This window comes from Aulostomus chinensis, chromosome 9 (assembly GCF_037954235.1).
Source record: "Aulostomus chinensis isolate RoL2024-O1b breed Wild chromosome 9, RoL_Achi_v1.0, whole genome shotgun sequence".
Taxonomy (NCBI): Eukaryota; Metazoa; Chordata; class Actinopteri; order Syngnathiformes; family Aulostomidae; genus Aulostomus; species Aulostomus chinensis.
This window is the reverse complement of record NC_141328.1, coordinates 9195145-9213617: the sequence shown is the minus strand read 5'-3', so window position 1 is coordinate 9213617 and position 18473 is coordinate 9195145. Positions and strand designations below refer to the sequence as shown.

At 39.0% G+C, this 18473-nt stretch overlaps 2 protein-coding genes and 1 pseudogene across 2 annotated transcripts in view; all 3 read left to right on the top strand.

Moving 5' to 3' along the window:
- The first annotated feature begins 1122 nt into the window (after nucleotides 1-1122).
- On the top strand, nucleotides 1123-12528 carry cdh26.1 (cadherin 26, tandem duplicate 1). The gene is given in 19 exon segments (XM_086212621.1): nucleotides 1123-1157; nucleotides 2574-2639; nucleotides 2730-2822; nucleotides 2931-3092; nucleotides 3176-3323; nucleotides 3466-3635; nucleotides 3740-3942; nucleotides 3944-4157; nucleotides 4236-4489; nucleotides 4905-5047; nucleotides 5141-5374; nucleotides 5454-5675; nucleotides 6037-6161; nucleotides 6270-6335; nucleotides 6825-6890; nucleotides 7095-7205; nucleotides 8247-8285; nucleotides 8491-8559; nucleotides 9265-12528. Coding segments are annotated over 19 exon segments (2625 nt in total). The 5' UTR covers nucleotides 1123-1130; the 3' UTR covers nucleotides 9478-12528.
- Nucleotides 12529-12815: 287 nt separating this feature from the next.
- LOC147255709 (uncharacterized) overlaps nucleotides 12816-18473 on the top strand; it is a 9534-nt pseudogene continuing 3876 nt past the window's right edge.
- Nucleotides 15784-18473, top strand: part of LOC147255708 (zinc finger BED domain-containing protein 4-like) — an 11421-nt gene continuing 8731 nt past the window's right edge. The window contains exon 1 of the mRNA XM_086213589.1: nucleotides 15784-16050. The gene's annotated coding sequence lies outside the window, so the exon portion shown is untranslated. The remainder of the gene's footprint in view (nucleotides 16051-18473) is intronic.

Here is an 18473-nt window from a genome sequence, read left to right as displayed (position 1 = left end):
GGTGAAGATTCAGTTTGCTTTAATACTATACGACAATGTATTATGACAAACTGTTTCTTTAAAAATGACCTGGAAACAAAGTTGATGATTTTCATTGTCAACATATTTGAGGGCCCTCCTCACCCACAATAAAACTTGACTTTTTGCACACATCTTTGGGCATGTTAGTTATTAGCTAGCTGTTTAACCAGCTAATGATTAGCATCCAAAGCTGTAGAGGTCGAGAACTTCATTCCAACTGAACACCCAACATCAACAGGTGGTCTTGAGCCTCTACTCAAGCGGTCTTCAGCTGCAACCCAAAATGACAAAAGTGTCATCACCAAGGGTAGACTATGATGTCCAAGTCAGTGTTTCCCTATGCTGGTTGAGACCAGTAGAGCTTCATCTTCTGATCCTGAGTAGCATCCTTTTTACAGACACGAGCTGTAATATCTGCCTATTAAATGTTGCATGCCTACAGCAAAGCAGATGTGATTTTACCATTGCTTTGTAGGATTAGATGAGAGGTGTGTTGCGTTTAATTATATCCTCTGGTTGTCAGTTTTAAGAGAAAAGTCAATGACACAGTGGTGGAGGAAAATAAAGACATTCCAGCTTCTCATAGTTTATGGTAATAATAGGTATAGGGAAAAAAGAAGAGTGCAGAGTGTCTGAGACTTGCTAAACTGGTTAATCTTGTTGAAAGTACATTTTAATATACCAGTGGGTTTCCTTATGTGCACCTAATATTTGCAGGGTTTATGAATTTGAGCAGCATTTGAACGGGATACTGTAAATCACATACGGTAACTTCAGTAAAAGCTAGAGGGGTGGAGGTCTGAGCCAAGCATTGTCTCTAAGCACACACACAAAGTTACAGGAATGTTCCACTTACCTCTAAAGAAGAAAGAAGCAAATATATTGCCAAGTAGATATAAAGTATAGTTCCAACTTGTCTAATACACAAACATTATGTACCGAACATCAACTTTAATAAATGTCAAATGCAAGTATACTAATAAACAGAAACCCTTTTGATCACCACAAAGTCAACAAACCTACTGCCAGCAGGCTTTGTGGGCTGTCCTCTGTGAGACAAGCTGCCTCTGACACTTTCAGTGAGGACACAAAGCAGCAAGCAGATCAAGATGAGGACAATTTCCCTTCTTCTGCTGGTAAGTATAAAATTCTGAATTATAACCGCATTAATTTTGTCAACGATAAACATGAAATTAGTCATCTGTAAGGTTTCATTATATTGTTACATAACTCATTGGAAAAAATTAATTTACATTGCCATCATGCCCAACAGGCACAGTGTAATGAATGAGATAAAGTTATAATCTAGATGTAGACTTAATACCTTTAGCTGTTATGTTGCAAAGTAGGTCTTTTTACATTAAAAAAAATCATGCTTGGACAACTTAAATGAGGGACAACAGAATTTATTTTGTTTTCTAAGTATTTTTTCTAGAGTGTAATTTGCTCTGATATGGTTCGGGTCATAAATGAATAGTTTCAGTGAATACAGTTGTACATCTAGAAAACAGTTAAATTACACACTCACAATAACAACTGATTTTAAACATCAGTTTGATCTTTGTGGCCACATCTTGTATGAGTGTACATATACTGTGGAGGAAGCAATGTTTCTGCCGGTGATCTGACAGGGCTGAAACCTATCCTAGAATACCCTTCGGGCATGAGGTGGGGTCACCAGTCCATCGCATGGCCAACACATAGAGACAGACAACCATTCACACTCACAGCCACACCTACGGTCAATTTAGAGTATCTGATTAACTTAGCTCCCATTTGCATGTCTTTGGACTGTGGGAAGAAAGGCGGAGTACTCGGAGAGAACCCACACAGGTACAGTGAGAACATGCAAACTTTACACAGAAAGACCCCATGCTCGAGCCGTGGCTCAAACCGGGAACCTTCTTGCTGTGAGGCAACAGTGCTAACCACTGCACCACCGTGCCTGCCCTGAGCATAAATCCACCAACAGCATATTTTGAAAAAATGTGAATGGAGGGCAGGTGCTTGGAAAGGTTGGACATGTGTTGGGAGTTTAGAGATTAATTCTGCAAAGAATGAAACATTTTTAGATGGAGGAATTTTCCTTTTATGATCTTGCAAAGCAAACATAAATTAATATTTTTACAATATATAGAATTTACATACCTCCATTAAAATATCATGATTTGAACCTGTATTGATCAACAACTGGTAAATATTCCTTATAGAAACCACCCCACCATGTTTGTGTCCGTACATTGTCATTGTCATTGTCATTGTCATCCTCATTCAGATGTGATAGTGCTGAATGGGTGAAAATTGAATCACTTGCATTTCTCTACGTTCACACTGTTGAGTGCTGGAACCCTGACAAATCTACAGCAATAAAAAATAGATTCTCCCTGAATGCATGTCCCACAGTGCAATTTGTGAGGAGTGGGAGATGTATTTGAGAGCCCCTTTTTTCTTCTTTTTTATGTCTTAAGTATTTAGACAGTTTAATTTACTCATGTTGTCAATAAAATGTCATGGAAGGCATCTGTCAGTTAAGTTCTACTGCCCTGTTCTAGGTTTCAGTATCAGCAGCGCTGGAATCTCATGACCGCAGTCACAGTGTCAGCAGGCGTGCCAAGCGGGTAGATAGTTCATCTTTTAAACTGTATTGCATGCAATAATATTGAATGCAAAACAATAGCATATTTAAATATCCATTCTGGCTTCCACAGGAGCTTTTGTTACGTTCGAAAAGAAGGTGGGTTTTGTCTACCATTGAGATTGTTGAAGAAGACCCTGGGCCATACCCCAAAGAAATTTCAAAGGTGAAGACACTCTTTTGTGAATTGCCCATCTACTGTATACAGTTTAAGGTCTTAGTCAAGTCAAACATGTAGCAATTAACAGCTTAACTGTATGTGTCTTGATGCTAGATGTTTAATACCAAGACAAACGGCATCCAGGCTAATCACATGTACCGTATACGTGGAATGGGCGTTAATGAGGAGCCACTGGGAGTGTTCTCCATCGATAAGGAAAGCGGGGTGGTTTTTGCAAACAAACCCATAGACAGAGAGGAGTGGGCCTTCTTCCATGTAAGCTGATTGTTTGATTCCAAAATACATTTTTATTGACTTATAACCATTAGAAGTATCTTACTTGAAATTTTTGTCCTCAGATTAAGTTTGATGTCTTGGACAAAATGACTGGCAAAGAAATAGATAGGGAATTAGCATTCGATGTAGAAATACACGACATCAATGATAACGCACCTACATTTCTCCAACCACAAATGGAAGCTGATGTGAAGGAAAACTCACAAGAAGGTAAGAATGCTCATAGCTATTACGCTCATTCTCTCAGCTGAAAACATTATACTGCAACTGTCCAACTGACTTGAGGGTTGCATACTACTGTTCTTTACTTTGCTACACTAAATCTTATGTAATATTGTTCCTCATCTTGAAGGGTACTTGCCGCTTCGGATACAGGTCAAAGACCAAGATAAAGAGAACTCACAGAACTCTACAATCACCCTTAGTGTGTTTTCACAGTCCCCACAAGTTCCCAAGATTGATGTCAATCAGATCAATAACAATGTGGCACAACTGACCCTTAAAGGATGTTTTGACTATGATGTGAGTATCAATGATTTACTGTGCTTACATTAAAAAAATAGTTGCATGCTGATTTACGCTGTCTTTTGTCAATATATTTAAAAGAGTTTTCATACATATTTCAGAAAGTAAAGAAGTATGAAATTATTCTCCATGCCAAAGATCATGGAAAACCATCCCTGACCTCCACTGCTGTTGCAACTCTGAATATCATTGACACTAACACTCATCTACCAACATTCAAAGAGAGGACGGCAAGGATTTTCATCATCCCCATCTATTTTATTACTATTATTTTCAAAATTGTTTTTAATCATCATGCATGATGTTAAAGATGAAAATGTTCTGCCTGTTCAGTATCAAGGTGAGCTGTTAGAAATGATCACCAGTGAAAATGTGCTGAGACTTGCAGTAGAAGACAAAGACACTCCTAAAACCCCTGCCTGGCGTGCTGAATACTTCATCATTACAGGGAATGAGGAAAACAACTATGAGATTGAAACTGACCCTGAGACTAATGAAGGGATACTAAAAGTCATAAAGGTATTTCTTGCCACATCAAAAAGTTTTGTCATTTATCATAAGATAAGTATGGACTAGGACCTCCCGTTTGTCTTCCAGGGCAAGGATTTTGAGAGGACCACTTTTAATACCCTGCACATTGGGGTAAAGAATGAGGAGCCTTTATTTGTTTGTGAAAGCAACGTACCCCCTTTTGATTCAGTCAATGTCACAATCAAAGTGATTGATGTCAATGACCCCCCTCACTTTGAAAAGGATGTAATGAAACTGTATATAAAGGAAGAAGAAAAACCAGGAAAGATGCTGCTCATTCCAAAGGTTTATGATGATGACTCTGACATATCCAAAATCAGGTATACTTGACATAATCCATTGTTTTGGACTGTTAAAGCTGGGATTTATGGTGCATATTCTACTCGTATCATAAGTAAAAAGGTTGTGACAGTATGATACATGACTTTGGAATATGGATGTCTTAAAGGTGGGCTACAAAAATACGGTTGACTCATTCATCATAAAAATTAATGAGTATGGCCAACTTGACTACTACTAATATTTGTATTATTAATGATACAATAGCAGTCCAATTGAAATTTTGAAAAAAAATCTGGCAAAAACTAACACAAAACAGAAAAATGTTTTCCTTTCTGTTGTTATGTTGCTCACTATGACAGGAACCTGCCGCAGAGTCATTCAACAGCAATGCCATATTTCTAGTGACCTTATACATCGTTTCTTTCTTTTCTCAAATTTTTCCTTTTTGATCAGATACACGATCTTAGAAGATCCACATGATTTGGTGACAATTGATGAAAAAACAGGAGAAGTCACAACTATAAAGAAAATGGACAGAGAGTCTCCCTCTGTTCATGAGAACATTTACAAAATCGTGATCGGGGCAATAGACAATGGTATGAAAGCACTGCAAGCTAAAGTACAAGTCACATGATATGGTCTCTGAATGGTCACTGAAGAAAAAAATGTTTTTCCTTTGCCATGCTAAGGTGAGCCTCCAGCCACAGGTACAGGCACAATACTGGTTGAGCTTCAAGATATCAATGACAACGTGCCAGAGCTGGTCAACAACAACATCATTATGTGTGGAAACAAGGTTAACAGAGTCATGGTGCCTGCAAAAGACTCAGATGCTCATCCATACAGTGGGCCCTTCATCTTTTCGCTGGGGAATGATGATGATGTAACTCTGAAACAGAGATGGAAACTGGATCCTGCAACTGGTAAGAACATAGCTGTAACCCTAGCATTCTTGTTCTAATCAAAAACCCACTACACACTTTGCTTTTCATCATTCATCAGGTGAAGAGGCTGGGCTGGTTAGTCTGAAGACACTTGCTTATGGCAACTATTCAGTGCCCTTGTTGATTCAGGACCAACAGGGCACAATAGGACGTGCTACTGCCAAAGTGATGGTGTGTGACTGTGAAGGAAGAGACGTGTGTCGTAGTAAACACCCTCTCTTGGCCAGTATGGGGGCAGCTTCCATCGGACTGATCATTGCAGCATTACTCCTTTTTTTATGTGAGTGTTGAGTAATTCAATCAGTTTCAAATATGCAGTGCAATACTCTGATGAAATCAAAACTGTGAAAGACTCTGGAAGGTGCACCCAAGGTAGATTAGTCATTTAATCAATGTAACAATGATGAACTGATTTATTAAGTCTGCATGGCAAGAGTTCAAGGGCTGACTTGAGACTTTTTTAAATGAGCAATTCTCTGCATTAATTTAAACCCTAGAATATCATATTTTTCCTTTAAAATTACATAAAAAAGTTTTTGTCACACAATGTATGCTTCAAAGTCCTTGTCAAACAGCCAGCATAGTTTATTTGAATCCACAACACAAAATGCATACTCTCTGATTATTTTATGTGTGTGCAGTACTGTTAATCCTCTTGGTATGCGAGTGTGGGAGAAAGCAGATCAAGTTCATGCCCGCACAGCAAGATGAGGGCATTCAGACCTTAACCTGCTACAACCAAGAAGGAGGAAGCTCGGAATGCAAGGTTTGTTTGTTGAAAATGAAAATGCTAATTAAAGAGATTAAGACAGGATTGTTTTTTAATCTATAAACCAGTTAAGTCATTATTTCCTTTATTTTCCTCCTCTGCCAGACTCATCCTTTTCTCCTACCTAAAGTGGGTGTAGACGTTGATGGCGTAAAACTAGGCTTCATGAAGGTAGTTTTTCTCTCTCTCCGACTCTCCTCAGTCCCCCTTTGCGGTTAATTTTTGACACCAATATTTGCTGTTTGTGTCAGTGTGTGAAAAATATGTGGGTGTGAGATGGAAGGTATCAGTGTGACAGCTATAATCTAAACACTTAATCTCTCTGGTGGTTGAGATGCATGTTTAGACAAGTAGTTTATGGCATTAGTTTCAGATGTTCAACAAAGGCATTACATATTTCAAGGAAAAACCTCTTGGATTGCCTCCAGTGCCGAATAACATTCGATGCAGTTAACTACAGAACCATACATGAAGCTGGGGGTTACTCCAGCAGAGACATGAATGGCAGGAGTTGGTTTTATCCAGAATGTGATCTTGCAGCTACATCCTTTCAAGCATGTATTGGAGTAGCCTACTTTCTGAAACGTCATTGACAAAAACACAATACATCTGTTTCTGCCTTATGCGTGATGGGTTTGATAATTCCTTCTGCTTGATTAGATGTGTCAGACAGCCCCAGCAGTGACCCAGAAAATGGATTCCTACAACAGTCTGGGACAATTTACGGTAATTTAATTAATTATATGCCCCCTTTATTTGTTTGAAATTCCATCCAAATTTCATGAAGATTACAAGACATTATTTAATCAATTAATTAGTTAATAAAGAGTGGTTTTTTGGAATGTGCAAATACCATGCAAAATTGATCATGAAAATGCAAGTCTTGTACTCCACACTTCTATCCTGGTTTAACCTTAATGTCCCTGACAGATGAATGGGAACATGACTGCAATGAGAAGGCAAAGTGAAGGAGAAAAACTGCTAAGCAATGGAGCGCAGCCAGCAATGAGTGATCATCGGATGCATCCTGACATTGTATTTGTGAGCTCGATTGTTCAGGGGTCTGTTGTATGAAGCAGAAATTTAGTGAATTAACTTCAGGTCATTTGAGGATTTTCTGAACTACTAAAGAGGCTCACCTTTCAGTAGAGTGCATTACGGTATAGACCTGGAGCAGGGTAAGATGTAAAATATATAAGGTAAAAATAAGTGAAAGTGCTGCCTGCTGGCCAATCACATCTCATGGACAATGTCCTATTGGCTACTGATTGTTGGGGGGGGGGGGGGGGGACTCTCAGGAGGGAGTGACTGATAAAACCTCTTGGTCTTCCCTAATGAGCCCCCCTATGAACACCAGTAATCGTTGGTGGGAATAAGTTAGATTTGCAGTTTGTGAAACCAAACAAATGGTAAAGAGTTTGCACTTCATTTCTCTACAACGGGATCATTTACAGTACGCATGCAATAAGGAAACGTACGCAAATGTGTTAAGATCAAGATGGAGCTAAGAGACTGACATTACACTGATTCATGCATAATAATTAAATTCACTACATGACAATCAAAGTGACTGCAGTCAGATCTACTCATGTCTTAATGATGGGACAAGTCAGTTAGGGTGAGGTAATTAAGGGTTATATCTGTACCTCTTGAAAGAGTTATCTTCATTCGTTGTCATCGAGTGCCAACACCACCCTTGCATGGGGAAACATTTGGCTGCCATTTCCCTCTCAGTCATTTAACAATGTAACATGGATGTGTCAGAAATTTGTGTGCCATCGCATCTAAGTACTAACACATTATACAAAACAAACACATAAATCACCACAAAGGATTCATTTCTTGCCTGAAAAATGTTAAGAATGACTAAGGTGACATTCTCTCTGTATCTATGTTTGTATATTTATCAATCATACTCAAAAGAGAAGACCCCCGGGATGGGATTTGTGGCATAGATGCTCATATCAACATAAGCTATAGCTATGAAATGATTTTTGTCTTTGATTTTTTTTTTTTTTGGGCATGTGTCCTGTTATAAGGTGCAAAAAAAATCTGAAACTATTTTTTCCTGTGTAATTTCAGGGATCGATGTGGAGATCAAACCAGGCTGGCACCTACCAAGTAAGTGGTACTGTTCATTAATTTAATATCTCTAAATATCTACAAAACAGGCTGCAGTTACCAACTGTAGATTTCTTAAATCAAGTTTTTTTTAGAAACAATTTTTGGTGGTTAACTAATTACTTGATCAATTCATTGTTTCTGATCCACATCTTTGACCTCATTGTTGATGATTGCAAATCAACATGTTCCTCTCTGTGAGCAGGGACGCTCAACATGGTCCCAGTTTAGCAGTTTGAAGTCAAATCATCAACTTGAAGATCACATCAACAGGGTAGGAGAGCTCATCTCACATCAGCCAGTGATGTACACAGTTCAGGAATGTGACACTTTTCTATATTAAGAAGACCAACCGAAATGTTTTCATTCAAATTTTAAGACGTTACATTCAGAATATCGAATTTGTGACTTTTTAAGATGCTGTGGAAACTCGGGGTGGTACACAGGCCAACCTGCAGTGAACTGGATTAAATCAAATTAAGGATCAATGTACAATCGACTATCTGTCCTTCTTTTTTTTAAAGATTGTTTTGTGTTTGAAGGTCAAAGTCTCCATGACCTCACAAAGTCAGTAATGCCTTAAAGGACTTGAAGGGAGGTCAAAGTCACAGTGACCTGATGTTTCTGCCATAACTACTGTAAATCATTCACATGCAACATTTCACAAAATGTCTAATGATGTGTTCACATCCAACACAAAGTACACTTTAAAAATTTCATTTAAAATCAAAATTTCCCATTTATGGTCAATATTCATGACCATCTAAGTCATTGTAAAACTTTAAATCTGCATTATCTACTAAACAGCAAGTGGATAATTTGGCAGAGGAGAACAATGTCATTCTAGCTCCATTGCAATATAAATGAAATACCGTAGACCTTGAAGTTGACATGACATGAAATGTACCTTATTTTGTTATGTCCTGTTTTTAGCAGAATGGCACATTAATCCTTTTTTTTTTAAACTCCTAACTTCCAGAGACTGCACATGATTAATGGAACCCACGTGGACCACCCTGTGTACCAACCCTACACGTATACCTATGAGGGACAGGGGAGCAAATCCCAGTCACTGGATGAGCTGTCTTTCAACAGCTTGGAAGACTTTCAGTTTCTGAATGATTTGGAGCCAAGATTCAAGTCCTTGGGAACCATCTGTCATCAGACGATTCATGAAAAACAACAAACTTAAAGGTGATCAATGGTTTTCCTTTAACAATCCAGTAACTTTAGTGCAGGTTTGTGATTTCAGTATCAATACGGACTAACCTCACCTTTGGGAAAGAGAGTACTAAATCTGTTTGGCCTTAAACATGATGTGATGGTGCTTGCTTGGATTATTGCACTACACAAACTCTTGTGCTTTGACAGGAGCTAAATGTGTTAACTTGGAATAACTTCACTACTTTTGCAGTGTTTTCTTCCATGACGCATCATTGTCAAGACAGTGTTTCATATTATCGTAGACATTTTAAAACCTAAAACTGAGACTTTAGGACTTTGAATATTTTAAGTTACCTTGGAATATTGGCGTGGTCGAGAGGCCATCCTGCAGTGAACTGGGTTAAATTAAATTACGAAATCTTAGTAATTCATGGGATCGTCTGTCCATCTGCTCATTGTAATTTTTATTGATTGTGACAGCAGAATAATGATTACAGAAAATTTCTCCTAATTTGGTACAAATGCTCATTAGGACTACAGGACAGAACTCTTTAGATTTTGGTGGTCAAGGTTATAGTAACAGTGATGTTTTCACTGCATTCAATAATTTACATGCTAATTATGAAAAAAAAAACCTCAAATGTCTAATAATGTTTCATACCATGAAAAAAGCAGAGCGTTTACTCGCTTTACTTAAGCAAGCTTGGCCACAGGATCATGCATGTTTATTTGCCCCTAGAGTCGTAACCACTTTTGGGAAAGAGGAGAGGAATTATAATGATTGTTTTTGAGATATTTGAAAAACTATGATTGTTTTTTAAATTTTTTTTTTTTAAACCAATCAAGTAACGAATCATTCCAAGGTTGTGACTTCAGTTTCTGTGTGGACTGATCTCACCGTCTCTTTGCTGAAAAGATAAAATGATTGTCTCTCTTGTACAGTTTCTTTAATCCACAAAAACAAAACTTGCTCTGATTATTGCACCACACAAACTGTGATGCTCTGGTGTTCTAATGTTCTAACAGTGACTGGGTTTGTTTATTTGGTTTCACTTTGAGTATTTTCTTCCATCATTTCTAATTCTGGAGATCTTGTCAAGGAAGTATTATTTGGATTTTTAAAACAATTACTTGAAAGTAGGGGTGGGCGATATGGCAAAGATATCATATCACGATTTTTCAATGAAAAAAATCACGATCTCGATTTTATTCAGATTCTTTGTACATTGATTTTTGAGACTAATTTTAGTTTCTGGTCAGTGCAACCAAACCATTTCTGTAGGCAAAACAGTCCTAAAAGAAAAAAAACCCAACAAAACAATTTAGGCCAAAGAAACTTTCTGAACAGTTTTTAATTTAAATTGTAGCAGTTTTGCCAACATGTGCAAAGGACATACACATACGAAAAGTGATAAAACAAATTTGTCATGTTGCTATCCAACGTGCGAACCGTCTCTGTGCAAACTTTGCCAATTACCTTAGTTTGCACTTTGTCATTTGGGAAAAGCCAAACCAATTCCATATCATGGAAGTGGAGTTTTTCTTTGCGACCAACTCCTCCGTCTGGCTTTCAGCCATGGCTCTTTATGTGGCTCCCGCTACACACACAAACAAGGAGTAATTTAAGAAATTGCGTCACTGCCTGTAGTTTGCTGTGATTGGTCGGTCAGGTTGAGGACGTATCTGATGCATCGGCACATCAGTATAGAACTGCAATTCATAGAATGTGGCATTGGGCGCCGCTGTGTTTTGAAACTCTCCGGCGGCGCCGCGCCCCGTCCGCCACCCCTCACAAAACCTGCACACAGTGGTGGATCCCGTTTTGACACCCCACTCAAACTGCAGAGCTGCGGAGCGCGCGAACGACCCATACGATCTCCTCACTTTGGCAGATCGTCTACACGTTCTAATCCTTCACGATCTAATATCGTCATATGGCACACCCCTACTTGAAAGTTATTCATGTGTATCTTTTTTCATTATCGTCAGCATGTCTTTTTTCAAAGTAGCAGGGATGAGGATGTACTCTGTAATGCAACCAAAGCATCACTGGCTGTTAATGGCCTCGTGACAAAGTGATGTGGGGCTGTCCCAGGTTCCAAAAAATACATAGCTCATTCCATGATTTCTAAAAGGGATCTTTGAATGAGGAAAGATTATAATCTAACGCCAAAACACATTCAAGACTTGCATGCAAGGTTATGGCTTGAATTGCTGGTGGGGAAGGGTGGAACTTGAATATAAAGAGGTCAGTTGAGACAACTACTTTCTCACCCTGAATAAATCCCTCAACTAATGTGTAGTGCACTTGTACCCATTTCTGAGAACTGTTTTCAGACCATGTCAATGTCATACCATTTCTTGCTGTGTGCCAAGGGTGTGTAAGATTATTTGAAATATATGTCCTATTTTGGCTGTCTAATCCTTGTGTAAACTGGTACTGAAAGGTCTTACAACAGAAGTGGGGTAATGTAGTTTTTCTTTTTTGATGAATGTATGTAATGTATGAGATGGTAATACTCTGACTCTTTTTTAACACATTTGCAAACCAGAATCAAATTGAAACTTCTGCAAATGTATCATTTTAACATCACACTAAAGTTAACTTTTAATTATCTTGAGGGAAATTGTGTATGTGGCCCACAATAACAACTCTGATCCAACATCCTTTTACATCTACATAAATACAATTTTTTAGGGCAACAAGTAGGAGCAATTAAGTAAAAATAGTGAGCCCTATGAAGGGATCACTCATGCCTATGGAAGGATGGGTTAAGGTGTTGCAGTAATCTCTCAGACAACTGAAGCGGAAGGTGATTAATCTTCATTTATGGGTGAACAATCCCTTTAGCCTTGCTGTTCCAGTGAAACAATTTTATCAGGGCTGCTGTTATTTGGTTCCACAGAAGTCTTGCTTCATTGAAGAATGCCACACCTACTGTAGTACCGCAAGAAATGGGTGTAGTAACGCAAGCCAAATGATTGATGTGTAGCAAAGCTATGACCTAAATTAATCCACACCCAAACAAGGGATTCTCTTGTAACGATGATGACAAATGTTTGACTGTCAAATGACTTTATGGGCATTGTACTGTTTGGATGTATGTTCCTTGAAAAAAATAAAATGACACTGGGATCTGTAACAAATAAGCATATTCTCTTAAATTTGGAGAAGATAATTTTAAGGCCAGGGTATCTCTGTTCCACAGTACTGCTAAATACACAATATTTTTTGAGACAGATCACATCTTGAATTTTTTAAAAAGAAATAGCCGTTTCAATAATATTCTTATGATATTAATGGAAGATTCAAGAAAAAAGATAATTTTCAACCTCCTGGAAATGATTATACAGGGACAATATAGAATGTCTTGTGACGTGCAGTGTAGACGGGCCCAGGAGCGGAAACATTCAGGGTAACAAAGGTTTTATTTACAACGTGAGAAGTGAATTCAAAAAAGGGGTTCCAACGAAAAAAGGCTACACAGGAGGACAAAGACGTGCAGGGCAGTGAGGGCTCGGGGAGGCACTGGAAAACAAGAGCGGAGAGACAAGGGTTACACAAAAAAGCCACTGAAGTTAGCTTGGAGATCTTGAATAATAACGTAGCACGACGTGGGAGTCAAGTAGGTACCGCGTGGGTAAAACGTATACTCTGGCGTCGAGGAGCGTCACTGCAGGACTTAGAAAGGCTTGCAGTGACGAGAGATGAAGGTGAAGCCAATAACTCCACAACGCCGTCAGGGGAGGGGAGTGAACAGAGGGCAAAAGAAAAGTTAGCACACAACAAAGAACAAAACAGGAAACCAGGCAGACAAAATAAAAGCACCAGAAATGGAAACATGACAGTCTAATTAGCAGATTTGATTTATTAATTCATCCTTTGATTTTGATAGCATAATTTGAATTTAATTTATAATTTGGAACTGCATTGCAATAAATTTGAGATTGAATTTAAGATTGTGAAATTGAATTTCAGTGGCACAGCTGTGCAGTAGTCAGCACTGTCACCTCACAGCAAGAAAGTTCCGGGTTCGAGTCCCAGCTCGGGCACGGGATCTTTCTGTGTGGAGTTTGCATGTTCTCCCTGTGCCTGCATGAGTTCTCTCCGGGTACTCCAGCTTCCTCCCACAGTCCAAAGACATGCAAATGAAGACTAGGCTGATTGGATACTTTAAATTGACCGTAGGAATGAATGTGAGCGTGAATGGTTGTTTGTCTCGATGTTTGGCTCTGTGATGGACTGGCAACCCGTCCAGGGTGAACCCCACCTCTCGCACAAAAGCCACTGGGACAGACTCTAGCCCCCCACAACTCTTAGCAGGATAAGCAGCAGAAAATGGATGGATGGATAGAAATTAAATTCCTGTCTTTTTTAAATTGCAACAGTTTACCGTATGCCATGCATGGCTCAATATGCAGTTTTTCGGACCTGCAATTAATTCATTTCTAATAGCTGTGGGACGCATTTGCATAGCCAGCTCCAGCTCTCCGGCTCTGCAGACAACCCCTCCTCCCCCTCTTCGCACAGCTTGGACAAAACCCCGCTCCGCAGGTAAATATCCAATTGCTGTCAAGCACCTACCGTGTAATATGAGCCCAGTACGTGGCAGAGCAGCGGCTTGTCTCACTTACGAGCTCAGCGCAGCCCCTGGCTCACGCACACTGAGACGAAGAAAGAGAACAAAAAAAGTTATGGCGAGCGGAGGAATTGAGAGACCGGAGTGTGAAGAAGAAAAAAAAAATTCCCTGTAAATTTTAACGATGAAGGAGAGAAAATAGTGGATGAGAATAAAACTAAAAAAAGCATTAAAAAAGCATTGCTCAGCACTAGTCCCCTATACTAATAGGAACACTTCCAAAATGAGTCAGCACCTCAGCCGTCATCACCCAGAGGTATCTCTCTGTACTACTTTATATAAGCTAAATAATAGTTAAAGCTAATTATTTTCATAATTTAGTTTTCTGAAAAGCAAAATAAGGGGAGTCTTTTGGAGAGTCAAACTTCTTGTTTTTTATGCGAAACACAAACTGAAACCGTGATCCCCAAACCGAGGTACGAACCAAACTGTGGGCTAACTGAACCGTTGCACCCCTAGTACCCACACAGAGACAGGAAGGATTACACTGACTTTTGTGGACCATATTTTGAACTGTTGAGAACAATCTCAAAAAACAAAACAAAAAAATCCTCATCTGTCCAGCCTTCTCTCTCTCCCACTTTGCTGTCTGATCCATATCAGTTATAACCACATACAGTATGAACTCAGTCAAATGCTTGGCTGCCTTTGCCTCACAAGGGTTTGCATATATGAGTGGAGAAGTGTTGTGTTTCCTGCATGTGAAGCATGAGTTGAATTTATGTTGTTTTTGAATTGGCTTTAGTTGCTGTAATCTCCAATGTCTTGGTCTTCATGGGTTACTGAATTGTATTGTCTATCTATATTTTTTTAACCATGACAGCCCATGTTGGGACAGACTGCTCTGCGTAGGTGTGCAGCTTCAATTATGCAACACCTTCTGTTTATATTGCAATGGTTCATCTCAAAACTGGTGAGATGGGGCCTGAAGCAGCACTCAACTGAGTTCCAAGACCAAACTCACAGATACCCATTAAACAGAACCACATCCCTGTTTTTAATGGCTGTCTACTCAAAAGACACAAACCTTGCAGGCCAGGTTCTGAACCCTTAGAGCCCCAAGCTGATTTTGGGGTAATTTAACATCCTTTGCTTTTGAGCTACTGTCCTGGTCATTATTAGGTCCATGTCTACATGCTATATCTTGTTTTGTTGTTGTTTTTTTCAGGACAGTCTATGCACTGTAAAAAAAAAAAAAAAGTTGTTTTTACGGAAAAAAACTGGCAGCTGTGGTTGCCAGAAAAATACGGTAAAAAATACTGCAGAATGTAAACCATATTACAGAACAAACTGTAAATTTTACAACTTAAAACTGTTATCACGCAATGAACTGGTAAATTCAACAACCCTTTTCAGCCAAATTAACATGACCATGCCATTATTTACAGCCATTTTTACTGTACAATTTATATTTGGTGGTTGCGTATTTTACATGTAATCTTGTTTAATTTCACTGAAAAACTTTGGTCACAAGACAGTATTAAACTGTAAAAGCCTCATTATAAGGTAGTAATGCCATTAGTTCACTTGGTACTACATACATATATTTTATAAAAATCTTTTTTTTTTAATTACATTTTTGTTGATTTCCTACATGTTTCTCATCATTGAAGGTTTGCAAAGTCTGCAGTGGCATCTTCATAGATGAGTAATGCCACTTCAGCTGCAGTTCATTTCTTTGGTGGTATTTTTTTTCCTGACTTTGTACACTGCTCTACCAAGCGTCTTTTCAGTGTGCGGCACCGACCTGCAGTGACCTGACCTGAACCGATCTGCACATGCATATTTACAGTAGCCTCCATCCACAGAATGCGTGCACCTGTGCTCTTTTGTTTACTTGGAGAAGGTTTGGAGAAACAAAACCTTCCAATCATTCAGAAAAGGACACAGTGTCATGTTTATACTGGACACCCTGTGGATGTAGTTTGTCACAGAAGAAAAACATGATAACCCAGGAGCCGGTAAGCTATGTTTTTCTTCTCTATAATGTGATTGAGTACGAGTGAAATACTGGAGTAAACTTATCATTTTTTAGGTCTTTTATCAGTCTTGTTGTAAAAAGATACATTTGATGCACATGCATGTGTCTTAAATCATCTTAAGCTAAATTTCTGCCCTTTTGTGTGACTTCCGTGCCATATCTGTCTGATCAACGCACAGATTTTTGCTAAACATATTTAGGATTAAATTCAAAAACTATTTTCTAACAAATCCTGGAATGCAATAACAAGCGATAGATACCACTGTAAAGGTGGAGCTGTGCAGTTTCAAGTGATGCCTGTGATCGAGTTGCAACGAACCATTCCAGAGACATCTGAATGCAAAGAATGTGTTTCTCAAGTCACGCATGGTGTGAATGGGTCCCCAAGGGTTAATGTTGTTGTTGTTGTCTTCATGATTGTTGCTTCCTTGGGAGTGTGCTGCAACGCAGTCCATTTGAGATCCAGATAAACTTGAAAGGAATTCTTAAAATACCAAGAAGTGGAGAACCTATTTCTCCTACATATGGTTGATAGTTATCATGTTATTCTAGATAACCTGAGGTGAAAAAACATGTTCTTTTACAAGATCCACTTACACATCCACTGACTCATACACACCTGGCTCCATAACCATAACCTGAGTCAGCGCCTAGGTTTTATTACCTGAATGTGTCTGGTCAAGGAATTGTGACACTCAAAAGATTTATTTGCTCTTATGTAAAAAAACAAACCAAAACCCAACCCCTCCAGCCCTCACAGTGGCTTTTCCTCAGGAATTTTTGGATCAGCTGTTGCTGTTGCTTGTTCTGCACTGCTCAAATCCAGTAGAAGTTTCTGTCGGCCTACTTCACTTGAAAACCATAGAGGTATTTGTGGGCATATGCCCATGCAGGAGTTAAAACATTTTAGTTCCTGACAAAGCTTTCAGTAGCAGTCCTACTGAGCTGTTTGCTGAGTTCTGGTCCTTCTTTTTTTTTTTGGTGTTTGTTATTCTTCTCTAGTTATTTTTACTTATCCCTTGAACACTGCTCAGAGAGAGAGAGCTACATGTTTTACAAACATTAAAAACAGGTTTGTCCTCCTGGTTGTGTTAGTATGGTACGGAGCCCCTAAAGGGACATGGGGGGGGGGGGGATTGATGGTTGAAAGAAAAAAAAAAAAAGGACGAACTTTTGCGAGATCTCGCAAAGGTTTTTTCTTTTAAAGTAGCGTCAATGAACCGGAAGTAAAACAGACAGAAAACGATACACATCACCCGTGGGAGAGGTTTATTGACTTTTATTTTGGTATTGGCATCACATACAAAGATATTAAATCAGTTCTTGTATGGAGACATGGTTTTGACATAAGTGAGAGACATCTGAAAAGATTACTCAGCGCGAGGGGACTTTCTCGTCGTAAATAATACTGTGATCTTGCAGTCCTGGTTGAATTCATCAGCAACCACCTACAGTACTCTGGCCAGCTTCACATGTACTGGTGGATGTATGCAAAGTGTAGAGAACATGGACTACAAGTAAAGAAGGAGGATGTGCGATTGGTGTTGAAGGAGCTGGATCCCAGAGGAGTGTAATTAAGGCAAGCAAGACGCTTACGACGATGGCGCTACTTCTCGAGAGGTCCGAACTTCATTTGGCACATTGACTCATATGATAAACTGAAGCCATTTGGCTTTTGTATCAACGGAAGCATCGACGGTTTTTCTAGGAAAATAATCTGCCTTAATGCCTATACCACAAGTAGTGACCCAAAGTTGATCGGAGGTTATTACGTTGAAGCAGTGCAACGTTTAGGAGGCTGTCCTAGGATTGTGAGAGGCGATCTCGGGACCGAAAACGGCCATGAGTACTGTAGTTGGTTGCTGATGAATTCAACCAGGACTGCAAAAGTTCATCCTTATTTTTTTTTTCACCCATTAATTCCCCCCCCCCCCCCATGTCCCTTTAGGGGCTCTGTATGTTAGAGATATACAAACAAAGTGAATGCAAAACTGGAAAGTCTCAAAATGTAATAGCTGCCTTCTTTAGATTTCTACCGCAAAGTAGAGCCAAGAGTGTGTTTAACATGATAACATAATCTCCAAACTTTGAGTGATGAGACAGCGCTGTATACCATATCCTGATAACATCTATAATGTAGGACTGGCTATTTGCTCAAAAGTACTGTAGAATCACACCTTATTTGCGGACATGATGAAATTTTTGCCCCCTCTTACTGTTTCTATTTCACAGAATTGCCCTTTAACTTCTTCTGGTACTGTTGGTAGGCCGTACTGCTGTCCAGCATGCAGTCTGGCAAAAAGAAAATGCATCTGTTGATTTGCCTTTTATCTTTTCTCTTCTCATATTAAAAATACTACATAGAACCACACTTTAAGCTAATAGAAAATATTTCAAAGAATT